At 37.7% G+C, this 13333-nt stretch overlaps 1 protein-coding gene across 1 annotated transcript in view; it reads left to right on the top strand.

Moving 5' to 3' along the window:
* The window catches only part of LOC126379636 (la-related protein 1), a 104412-nt gene extending 91437 nt beyond the window's left edge, over positions 1–12975 (top strand). The window contains exons 27-28 of the mRNA XM_050028471.1: positions 1307–1511; positions 2060–12975. Coding sequence (XP_049884428.1) covers positions 1307–1368 — 62 coding nt within the window. The 3' untranslated portion in view covers positions 1369–1511; positions 2060–12975. The remainder of the gene's footprint in view (positions 1–1306; positions 1512–2059) is intronic.
* The last annotated feature ends 358 nt before the right edge of the window (positions 12976–13333 follow it).

Genomic DNA, 13333 nt, shown 5'->3' with positions numbered 1-13333 from the left:
AAGAGGCAAGATGATTGGACACCTAATAAGACACGACGAATTCATTAAAAACATCATAGAAGGAAAGCTAGAAGGAAAGAGAGGAAGGGGAAGACCAAGAAGAGCTTACATGGAACAGATTAAAGAAAAGGTTAACGTCGTGTCTTATAGGGAAGTCAAGGAATTGGCCTTTGATAGACTGGAATGGAAAATGCTACACCGACAAGAGCGTGGCTCTTAAATTGATGATGATGGTAACTTAAATAAATTTAGGTGTCTCCAGAAATGGGGGCCAATGTCGCTTTGACATTTACCCGTCTTATCAACTTGGTTAATTAGCTAAAGACGCAAACAGACATACTTTATATTATGTGCATCTGGGGGTTAAAATGGCCACATCGAAACAATTCATCTAAGAAAGCAATATTGCTATTTGACAGTTGTTTGCATTGCGCACGTACTTTTATGTGCGCAAATGTCAAATTGCAATATGTGAAGTGGCTATTTTAACCCCCAGGTTTCGTATTATTTTTTTTTTGTTGTTATTGGCCCCGATTCCTGCAGACATCTCTTAATTTTACTTTAAGTTATACCTGTCATTTTCTTATCCGCCGAAAAGGAAAGGGACGGATGATTGACAGCTCTTAATTTTAGGAAGAATGCGTAAATAAATGAATAACCCGGGCGAATTTTTAGACGGTTGTTTTAGATTTGTGCTTAAAATTGACGTGTGTTCCATAAATTTTATGCTTGTCGATTACCCGTCCCTTTCCTTTTCGGCGGATAAGAAAATGACAGATATAACCTAAAATTAAATTAGATGGTATTTACAGGAATTAGCACCATTGTCTCGTTTTGTTTTATTCAATATTACATCAAAGCCGTACCAGGACTCCTGTCCTCTGAATAGTACTGCTCTGGGCGCCATCCCACTCGCTCCAGAGTACTGTGAGGCGGAAAGAGGGAAACCACTGCCCTATTTTTTCATAAAAAATATCCTCGAGAATGCTACACCGACAAGAGCGTGGCTCTTAAATCAATGATGATGATGATTTTAAATTAACGGCCCCCGTGGTCCAGTGGTTTGAGCATTATTGGGCTCACTATCCGGAGGCTCCGGGTTCGAATCCCGGTGGGGACATATCACAAAAAATACTTTGTAATCAAATCAAATCAATTTATTTCCCCCCCCCCCCCCCCCCTAATTTGATTAGGACATTACTGGCTGATCACCAAAGTAAAATGATCGCACGTTAAGCCATTAATCCCTGTTTTACTGTCACGTCAAAAAAAAATGCTGTACTTATTTTTTTTTTTCTGTCAACAGAAACGCCAAAAGTGAAGCCCGAGTCCACGGACTCGAAGCCCGTACCCACGAAGACCCAGTGACCGCCTGTACATACGCGTGTAAATAGTGACATTGCGTGACTGTGCTAAACCTGCATTTTTATATATAATATGAGTAAATGTTTATTAGACTTAATCTGGACGTGAGGCCTCTGGATCGCAGGCTCCAACGGTCACGGGCCTAGGTGAGTAAAATTTTTTTTATTTTTTTTGTTTTGGTTTTCCCCGAAGGGTAAGGCAAAGGGAACTATGCCCATACAGCCATGTCTTACGTATTTTTTTTTGATGATTAATGAAATGATGAAAGGTGATGATGATGAAACCTAAGCCCCCACCCCCGGAGTAGACTCCTACTCCGAACCCCAAACGAATTAACTCAAAAGTCCGCATAAACTTTGGAGTTATGAAGCGGCTTGTTGGCACGAAGCGAAAATAGGTCGATCAATTATGTTCTATCTAACAGACTTCCTAGCATGATCCCGTTTCTCACAGGGTCCGCTTACCTAACCTGAAGATTTGACAGGTCCGGTTTTTTACAGAAGCGACTGCCTGTCTGAGCTTCCAAGGGAAAGCCAGTCCAATACAGGTTAGGTCACATACCTCCGAAAATGCATTTCTCGGGAATGTGGGTTACCTCACGATGTTTTCCTTCACCGCTGAGGACGTGATAATCATTTATGATCCAAATAGAATCAAACAGTATGTAAAATGTTTTTTTTTTATTTGTCCACAGCTTGTATGCATCGACAATAAGCAACGCTGCGCGGTCATCAGAATACATACGTCTATATATTACCTAAAATAATGTAAGTATATATTACCACTAAAACATATATATTTTTGACATTGTATCATAATTCGAACCTTCAAAATGTGCAGTCAATGTTATACCTTAAACACTAGTGAGTTATGTCCTAGTTGATAATGCTAATTAATATATAAAGGAGAAAAAATAATGTTCTTTTTTGGTGTTGATTCCTGCAAACAAACTTAATTTTGATTTAGTTTGACGGATACAAAACTACTTCCATCTCTGTCATGCACTCGTAGAAGCGGCAGTATCTTGAGCTGAGGGTTTGAATAGGCCACACTGTTGCAATTCATCTAAAAAAGTAATTTGGCATTTAAACATACATAATAAACAACCTATATACGTCCCACTGCTGGGCACAGGCCTCCCCTCAATCAACCGGAGGGGGTATAGAGCATACTCCACCACGCTGCTCCAATGCGGGTTCGTGGAGGTGTTTGGGCTAGTAGCCCGGGACCTACGGCTTAGCGTGCCTTCCGAAGCACGGAATGTCCTTACCAAACAAAGGACAGTCACTCAAAGTGATTTCGTCAATGTCCCCATCGGGAATCGAACGCTCTAACCGCTACACCACGGAGGCTGTATTTGACATTTGCGCGTATAAAAAGTAAGTGCGCAATGTTAATAAATGTCAAATAGCAATATGTGTGGATTGTGAGGTGGATTACCAACCTCATCAACCGTGGTGTCAGGGTTAATATAGAGCCGCCAAAGGCCCCTGACATGGCTCACGTAACGACTTATTTGAGCAAAAAGTAGCCGGGACCTTAACCCGTAATGTTTTTTATGACGAATTGATTCAATGAGGCCTTTTCACCCAATGTTAGACTGGAATAAAATTAAGTGTTGTTAACCGGAATCAGTGCACGTGTCTTAGTTATTGCTTACATAGGAGTCGTCTAATGTCGACTCGGTTTTTAGTTTTTTTTTGGTGCTGCGTTTAGCATTTTTTTTCTTCGAGTTTCACTTAATAGGTTTGGATCTCTTTTTGGTCGGCGGTGAGATGTTCCAAAGGTGATTTTGAGGTTGCTTTTACGCTTGTATATTGTTTAATTTGTTATTTTTTTTTTCTGATATTAGTCTTTTGTAGTAGCAAACCCCTCAATCTTCATGCAAAAGTCTCTTACTTGTAAGTGCGTGCGAGTCAAAGATTAGTAAGACCCAGAGGGGGTGAGGTAGGCGCCCGATACGACTCAGTGCGGGGCGGGGTGTTACCGGCGGCTTGAACTAGGCGACATAAATGAACATGTTGAAATAAACTTACTGAACGTCGAATTGACATATAATGGTAATCTTTTAGGATTATTATGTGTCACTAACACAGTTGTCTCGACCATTATAGACGGCGATACCGCTCACCTATCATGTTGGTCAAACAGAAAGCTCTGTGAGGTGCGGGTACTTAGTTCATCTTGCGATGGATGTACCTCTGACTACCCCGATTGGGATGTAGCAGTGAGCTTATGTTATTATGTGTCAGTGAAAAATATTCGACAATTTTTTAATGAAATTTAGCATTACGCGACTATTTGAGTGCCTTAATAAAACCTCTTTCGAGGTTATTCCTACACCTACGAATGGCATAGTGGCCTGGAAAAAAAGCAAGTTTTTTTAATTCACATCACTAATTTAAGAGCCACGCTCTTGTCGGTGTAGCATTCTCCATGCTACTTTTTTACAGAAAATAGGGCAGTGGTGTCCCTCTTGTCTTCCGCCCCGCAGTACTTTGTCTGACGTGAGTGGGATGGCGCCCAGAGTAGTCTATTTCATAGCCGTACTAGGACTCCTGTCCTCCGAATAGTACTGACAGTTACTGCTGCCCTCTGTCAGGTTATAGGTTACAGTCCCTGTGACTCGCCTCTTCCGTACTGCATTGCCGTACCGATGGCTCCCATCTCCGCCTCTGCAACCGTTGAGGTCACCTACCAAGGCAAAGGATCTACGTTATACCCCTTAGATCTGGGGTCAGGGTCTTAAATAACACAATGATGTAAGCGTAAAAGTCATCTCATTTCATGGGATATGTCGTCTCGAAAGTCGTTTATTTTGACATCCATACTTGAAACGTCTCCTCACCGATCAATATTCAAAAATTAGGGCAAAATTGTACAGATGTTGATACTTGTAGTAAAATAATGATATTAGACTCATGCGAATAATTGTCAGAAGACTGGGTCCTGAGAGTCGATCGGACGAGATAGGATGCGATTCAACCGAGACATTACACTGACATTTACACCTGTAACCCTCCTTATGTTGTCGATATGTCGTGGCCTGATCTTAGAGTTGATCATTTCTGAAGTAAATTATCATTCGTTGGCCACATCATGATGTAGTTTGGATCGGGAGTCTCATATCCCCATTTAAACGCGGTAAGAACCCGTTATTACGTGCTTTAATTATGAGTTGCCTATTTTAACACATCATGAAATGATCAATTCTGCGATCTGGCCACGACAGATATACCACCAATCCGCACTAAACGTTTAGCCTTCTTTTTGATGTGAATAACAAAGGACTGGAACTGTCTGCCGTCGTCTGTTTTTCCCGTTATAATCTGGGAGTCTTCAAGGCTAGAGTGAATAGGCATTTGTATAAGCGTGATCCATTATAGACCACATTGTCACTTCCCATCAGGTGAGATTGTGGTCAAACGCGAGCCTATATTATGTCAACTTCAACTTTTTTCTTTTTATGGCTGCATCGTTCAGAAACGATGATTCTGCCAACGTCAGGGTTCTAAAGAAATTAAACATTGAAATGGAATTTTGATCAGTTAAATTAAAATTCATGTAAGCTCTTCTTGGACAGCTTACATGGAAGAGATTAAAGAAAAGGTTAACGCCGTGTCTTATAGGGAAGTCGAGGAATTGGCCTTTGATAGACTGGAATGGAAAATGCTGCACCGACAAGAGCGTGGCTCTTAAATTGATGATGAAATTAAAATAATCGGTGTATAGTCCAATGATGTAGATTGAACTTAGAAAATCGAATGGCACAATTTGTTAGTATTAGATTACAAGACACAGGTCGCCTATATTATTTAAAAATAAAACAAATTAAGACAACTAGTGGCAAACATTATCCATCCGCATTACCTATCGCAGCGCCACCTATTGGTTCCAGTTGTAAGTCTAAACCATCTGAGAACCCAGTCAAACATAGGAAAAATTATATCAAAATCAGTCGAGCCATTTGCAGATAGATAGATGAAATACTTTATTGAGCACAATTGACACGAAATACAGATATAGGAAGGAACAACATACGGCCTTATTGCTCATGCAGCAGTCTTCCAGACAACCTTTGCAGCTACTAACTAGTCCTAAAGTTGATTTTTTTTGAACGTATGACCGTCTGTATTCTATGTTTTCCTAAACACGTTTAGCAGAGAATTTCAGTGTAATTTCAACCCGTTTGGATCGCTATCTATACCGTTTGAATATGCCTCTAATGAATTTTAAATGAACTTAGATTATGCAAGAACTTTTAAGATTATACTTAGTTTGTTGGCATTTCAGACTCCTAAAGAATAAAACTTAATAGAGTGACTTAGAAATTAAGATAATTTAATAAAGTAATACCTACAAATATGTATGAATCGCCACTTGGTAAATGCGAGTCGGTTATCTAACAATGGTGTGGATTCGGGCAACCTACTTAATTTGACAGGGTTGAAACTACCTCCGTCCCTTTCTTGCACATATTGTAAGTGAAGAACGGAGCGAGTCACCTTTCTGATCCTTTTTCTTTCCAAATTCCGTTCCTTGTTTTTCCTACGAATCCGTTTCCCTATCTTTGTCTGTGGCAAATGCGCAAGCCGCGCGAAGCCAAAACCTAAGAAAAAAAAAACGGAGCTAGCTTAGGACCTGTCAAATTTCAATTAGGTTAAGTTTGTCACTGAATAGGCACCTCTATCAATTTCAAATAATTTGTTTTACTGTGTGCCACAATAATAAGAAAAGTAAGTTCGAAATTATATTCCCATAATCTATTTTAAGGTCGACGACTGACCGCACCAACCTGTTCAATTTGGTAACAATATCTCGGAAATTATAAATAATTGATAAAAGTCTTTACCGTTGTAGACTGGATTATAATAAGTATAACTCAGAACAAAAAAAAAAATGTAGTGAATTGTCTATTTAAAAAAAGGTTTGTTTACATTCGCGACGGACAGACAAGTCAGCGAAGACAGCGAAGTTTTAGTAGTAGTATCCTGTTTTGACCCCTCGGATACGGAACCCTAAATAGTCTCATTAATTGAACAGCTACATTAATTATGCAACAGATTTGAGTAAACTTAAATATTAAATGTAAATTATGACGTTTTTATAATATAATTAATTAAATACAGCTCTGGTTAAGTGGAAGAATCGACTTAGATAAAATGTTACAACTTAGTTTAAAAATAACAGTGATGTTAACGATTTTAAGTCTAATATTAAAAGGGCTTAGTGCTAGTTTTCAAAGACCTTTGGCGTAAGTTTTTTTTTAATAAAGTGTCGAAACGTGCATGACCAAAAACATATATACTTTTGCTTACACGTCGTCTTAATGTTGCTATGTGCGTCCCACTGCTGGGCACTGGCTTCCGTTGATTGATCGCAGGGGCCACATAAGCGTTAATTATAGTTATTCTTGTTTAAAAATAAATCTCTTCGCTTAAAAAAAAAGACATAAATCGCTAAAGATGTAAGGTGGGTTTTCGAAAGTGCCTTAAAATCGTAAGACCGAATGTTCTTTTAAAATCCAAACCCTATTGTTTAACTATCGTGTCTGGAAATCTCGGCGTTACGAGGTTAAACGTACGCATTTTTGCATCGTTTTCTAAAGTGTTTATCACACCGGACACTTCATACAAAAACACATTTGTGTGCTGCCTAAAGCTGAGTTTCCATTGACGCGGAGATGTGCAGGAATCGACCAATCACCGTGAGGGAGAGAGTGACAGAGCGTCTTCGTTTTTCGCTCTCTCGAACGCTGTGATTGGTCAAATCCGCGTAAGTGGAAACCCGGCCTAACGCGTGCAAGTGTGACAGAGCGCGCACTCTCGCGCACCCTTTCTCCTCAGCATAGTATAATAAACTACGTATAGAACGGCAACTCTACGCTCCCCACCAGCTGAGCTAGGTTTACCTCACACTCGGTTTTACTTTAGTCTTCAATCGTATGGCGTCAGACGTCACACACACAGATGCGCGTGTACGATAACGTCAATGTGTAGTGTCTGTGTAACACGAGGTGTTTTGTATGAAGCGTCCGGGGTGCGTCCTCAGCGGGTTACAGCCGTTTAAGGCTAAAGTATGACCCAGGGGGGGTGAGGTAGGTGCTCGATACGAATTGGTGCGGGGGGGGGGGGAGTTGCCGTTCTATACGTAGTGTTATTCTTTATTCTATGGTTCACAACGACTGTCTCTAGACTGTTCGATTCGATAATGAAAAGGCATAATTATTGTGACATTAGATAAAGAGTCGCTTTCAAAAATTCACCTTAATAATAGCTTATTCTTAAGATGCGCTTAAAAATAGTTTTCACAACATATAGCAGGTACCCTCGTTTTAATATATAAAATAACTCTTATTTACTCGCATTTGAAGTGGTTATTCCTAATTCTTTCGGGGTCTGTATTAAACTGCCAATGTAAAATGGACACAACTGAGCACACATTGTTTGTTTAATCTATTATTTTTTAAATCGGTCGGGTTTGACGATTGGGAAAGTATGAAAAGGTTTTGTTTTTAACACAACAGTCTTTTTTATATCTCACAGCCAGGGCGATTTAGAGGACTATATTTTTTTTATAATTTGTTTTAAAGTAAATACTTAAAATAATAAAAATGTACATATTGTAAAAGTTTTAACAAAAATAATGTACGGAATAAAGTTCCAAAGGAAAATGTAGTTTTTGGCCGGAATCCGCAGCTAATTGATTTGGATTGTGGTAAATAAATTACATAGAATTTCCGCTATATCCCATTGGGGTGGGCAGATAATAAATGCTAATTACATTCTCAATCGTCAAATGTGACCAAAACGAAAGTGTAACAGTGTTACTACAAAACACAAACTAAAAATAAACTAGGTTTGAAATAGTATTTCACGCCACGAAAGAAGTCGGCGGATTTTAATGAAACTAACTTGACAAGTCATAATAATTCTATGCAGAATCTTCGACAGTAGCGCCGCGGCCTTCGGCACTTCATTCGTATACGGATTATATTTTAAACATAGTTTATTTCTTAGTCTTTGTTTTGTAGTAACACTGTATGTGTTTTTTGTAATGAAATTACTAACTTGCTCAACATAATGTTATTTTGACGAAAGTGTTATGTGACGTGACGAGTCGAATTATCCTTGTTGAGTCTTTGTTGAATGACGCTTTTCTGTGCATACTTTTGTCCGGCCAAGTGGTTGACCTCAGGCAGGACTACGACGTTGGAGAAATTACAATCTATATATTTAACAAAAACAATACACAGTCTTAAGTCCCACTGCTGGGAAGAGTCTAATGACAAGGGTTCAGGCGAACTAAATTTAGAAAAAGATCTTGACAGATACACAAACAGACGGACGGACAAAAAAGAAAGAAAGAAACAATTATTATTTAGGACACCACAGACACGAAAAGTGATAATTGATCCTATAAGGGTTCCCCTTTACCTGTTGACGTTCGGAACCCTAAAAACGATATTTTTTTTTTTAGTTAAACAGTTCTAGAAGTGTATAGCTGTCCTTCACTTAGAATAAGTGCATGAAAGAGAAACTACATATATAAACTCACGCCGAGGAAAATAGACGTGAGTTTATATATGTAAAAAGAAACTAACTCTAGAACATTCTAGAACTGTCAAACTAAAATAAAATTGTTCGTGTCTGCAAGAATCCGTTGTCTAAAAACCACGCCTTGTCCTAATCTTACAGACTAACTAATTATGATCTTCCATGAATAAATTGATTCAAATTGCGATGATTTATGTAATTAGACATATTTATGTAAATATTCTTTGACGTAACATGTCATTTTGCGAATGAGAATGTTTATCTTTCGCATGATATTATGCCAATAGGATTTATGCTAAAAATATACTAAAGTCATGTATATATTTGTTAAATAAAGCATGCACGGAAAAATAGAACCTATTCTAATGGTGCTGATTCCAGTATACACCATCTAAATTTGTTTAAGTTATACCTGTCATTTTCGTATCCACCGAAAAGGAAAGGGACGGGTAATCGGCAGGCATAAAATTTGTGAAAGACAAGTCAATTTTATGCAGAAATTAAAACGTCATCTCACAATTTTACATTTGGCAATAATTCGACAGAATTAAGTTGAACGGGTTAAGTGCTAGCGAGATCCCTGTGTGATTTGCCAGGGTTATTCATTTATTTACTTTAAAATGAACAGCTGTCCATCATCCGTCCCTTTCCTTTTCGGCGGATAAGAAAATGACGGGTATAACTTAAAATAAAATTAGGAGATGTCTGCGGGAATCGGGGCCAATGCTGATTCAATTAGGATAATTTGAAATTCGCGTAAAAAGTATATTTCTAATGTAATGTTGCACTAAAATGTAACGATTATAAGGTGTGTGTCAAACTTATTCTTTATTTTCTTAGTTTTTAAGTGTGCTTTTTTTAATAGGTACATTTGCTGTGCGTATGGACTGGAATTGGTCGTCTATTTGTCCGGCCATTTGGGGCAAATCTACGCCGAAAAACAATAAAGTTGTCTCTTCAATCAACTGTCAAAGTGGAAATTAGTGATGTTCCCAGTCGATCGATTTGGTTCCGTAAAAAAACTATACGGCTCAACCATAAAATGTTTAGTAAGAAGATGAGACATAAATTTACTATATACGTCACCCAACTGGCTGGGTATATGCCCTCTAGCGGAGAGGAAACCACCTCAAGTATGACAAACCAATTTTCAGATGATACGTACGGCAAATCTACTGTTAATTCTATTTTATAATTGTTAGATTAAATAAGTTACGTCTATGGTCTAGCATCGCTTCTGTCTTCAAGTGACAAGGATCTTGCGGCGCGTGAATGACATTGGCAGAGGGCGCTAATGCGCATCACCATACTTTTGTTTTTGTTGTATTTGCCCGTACTGGACAAGCAAAGGGGACCCGTACAGCCAAGTCATGTGTGTAAAATTCCCATTTTAGAAATAACTTTCTCCCGCGATTCTGATTTTTTACGCGCGCCAATGCATCCTTGTCGGTCTTTAGCGCCGTTTTGACGTTTAATGTTTGACGTCCCAAGTCCATGCAAAATTCTCAAAAAAAATTACATGAAAAAAAAATATATTTTTTACTTAACTTAAATACAAAATAATGACGGCTAGGGTAAAGTCTCTAAATATACAATAAATTTTAAATTATAAAGAAAAGTATAGAAAATAATTAATTTTTGGGTACAGTAATAAAATGATATCTGCGTATCAGTGAATATATAACAGATTTAAGAAATAAAATGATTGATTTTTCCATTACAGCACTATCGTTGCACTTTATGGACTGGATATGCAAACCTTACGCGTCAAAAGCTTTTTAATGGCGCTATGCATTCTTATAATAGTTCCTATTATAATTAACCAATTTATTTTAAAATGACACAGAAATCGGTAGCTTAGGGATTTAGAGCAATAACGAATGTTCTTTAGCGAATAGCCCTCAATTTATTTACATCGACATAGTTGTCGGTTTTGACGAATCTTAAATTTATTTTAATTTGACAGCCCTTTAACAGTTTTACTTTACGACACGTACAAGAAATTGAAACAGCTCTAGTTTTGAGACCGTCAAACTTAAAATAAAATTAAGTTTGTATCTGTCAAAATCGACATCATAATGTGATGGTAGGCTTCAAACTATCAAATGCAGTTTTAAATAAGAGACTTAGACGAATCAATATGTTATTATTATCCGCTTGTAAATGTACTTTAGCTAAGATTTTCACAAAAAGATTCCAAACAATTAGTTAAAAAGGTTATTGGCACTAGATCCTACGTGTATAATGATGTATAAATTAGAATGTAAATTAAATAAAATTTAAGTAAAAAATAAATTTTGATTAGAGTTTGACAATTATTATTGATTTTCAAATTAGATAGTCAAATTAGATGATGCGCTGTAGGTAGTTTCTTTGGGGGAAAATATTTATATTGATAAGATCAAATGCTTATATTTCAGTGCGAATTTCACACTACATACTTAACATGTAATATTTTAACAAAGTAATAATGATTCAATGGCGAAATTTAATTTTAACTTGACAGCTCCGAAAGTAGTGCCTTCCTTCACACACACTCGGTGCTAGTAAGAGAGAGCTAGTTCCATAACTGTCAACTTAAATTAAAATTAAGTTTTGTTATTGAATTACATAATTCACATTATAACTTAACTATGCCAACGAATTATCGCTTTTAGCATTAAACCTTACGATTTCTGTGTCTCGGTTTCTTTTAATCTAGCCGTCCCGTATAAACTTACTAGGATTAGATATACCTTGAAGGATGCGTAGTGACTCCAGCGGCCGTAGCATGGCAGACGCGACGCGACTGATAAATGACCACGACCAATAATTGTACCGCTGTCCTAACAAAGGTAGCCTGTTGGTAGAAGCCCGCGACATATGTCGCGTCGTGTCTGCCATGCTGCGGGCGCATCGATATACATTGCTTTTATAGTACTTATTGGTTATAATAGTGCTCTTTAAATGTGTAAATGTATGTTGAATTGAAAGCGTTCTCATAGTGCCTAGTCGAAGCGATTGCTAGCCTCATTGGAAAGTTGCTACACTTGAGAATCTGATATTTATGTGACGCCTGTAGGTACGGGTTAGTTCATCACGCTATTGTTCCTTTCGGGGGTGTCAGAGGTGTCGTAGTGGCAACAAAGGTATGGATTTAAGTAACCTCGCGTAAATCAATCTTAAACTAATGATGATGATAACAAGATGAAGGGCTTAGCACTGAAAAATATCTATTCCAAAGCAAGAGGTTGTGCAATTGAACCAACTCTTGATGATAAGAGGTGATGTAGTTCTCTGGCAACCCTGTTAGGGATACGGTGCAAGTATGCGACATGTGTATTCGACAAATATTTAGCAGTATAGTCGTTGAGGTTATAACCGTGTAACAGCTTAACACTTAAAAGTTATTTAAATAAGTGCTTTGTGATGCTAAAATGTGTGTTAGGTTGTACATACATACATAGAGATTGACGAACTCGCGCCCGCAATCGCTATTGGGGTGGGCAGAATGTCAGATTCGCAAGTGTACAGTTACTGACGTCTTATGAACGTTATTGTTAAGTTTTTAAATTTACTTTGTCTATTGTTGCAATTTTTTTTTAGTAGGTACGTCAAAGGAGTCAATACCCTTATCTAGGATTACTGTATAAATGAAAAATATACAAAAAAAAAGTCTTGCTTCTTAATAAGTGCTGTATGATAAGTATTTAGAAAAAAAAAATGGGTAGGAAGTATTTTTCCAGTGGAGTTAACATTGATTGTTGAATAGTTTTTCAGTTTTTGTAACTTGAGGAATTCATAAATTGGTTGTTGTAATATAAAATGGACTTAGCATGTTAGTCAATAATCTATACATACATAGTGTATTCTTGGATATGATTAAGAAATTGTTTTTTAAGATGCTTGCTGCGCCCGCGGCGGGGTCCTCTGTGAAAGATGTATTCATTTTTTGTGCAGTTCCTCCTCAGTTTTCATTTTGTCAGTCCTGCCCGCGCCGCGCGGCCACTCTGGCTGTAAGTTATACATTATATACATATTATTATATTGATAAATAAATTAATAATAAAAACCAGTCTTGTATTTTATTTCTTACCTCAACCACCAACAGTGTAAGTAATGGTGTCCCTACCAGTGCCGTGTTTATCAAAATATTAATTATAATGTGGGGTATGAGTGTGTGTAGGTGTTTGAAGTGTAAGAGAGTAAGATGATGGTAAGATAAAGGAGAAGGAATGAGACGGGATTGAAAGACAGAGAAACAGGATATGCGAGGAACAGATGTACGAGAAGGAGGGAAGATACGAGCGAAGGCGGAAGAGTGAGAGGTAAGGAGTGAAAGGGACGGGAGATTAAGAAAGATGGCGGAAGTGTGTGCGCGTGGTACTAGAAATGGTTTTCTCTAAATTACTCTAAAATAAGATTTAAGTGCA

Source organism: Pectinophora gossypiella, chromosome 29, assembly GCF_024362695.1.
Source record: "Pectinophora gossypiella chromosome 29, ilPecGoss1.1, whole genome shotgun sequence".
Lineage (NCBI taxonomy): Eukaryota > Metazoa > Arthropoda > Insecta > Lepidoptera > Gelechiidae > Pectinophora > Pectinophora gossypiella.
This window is presented reverse-complemented; position numbering and strand designations above follow the sequence as displayed.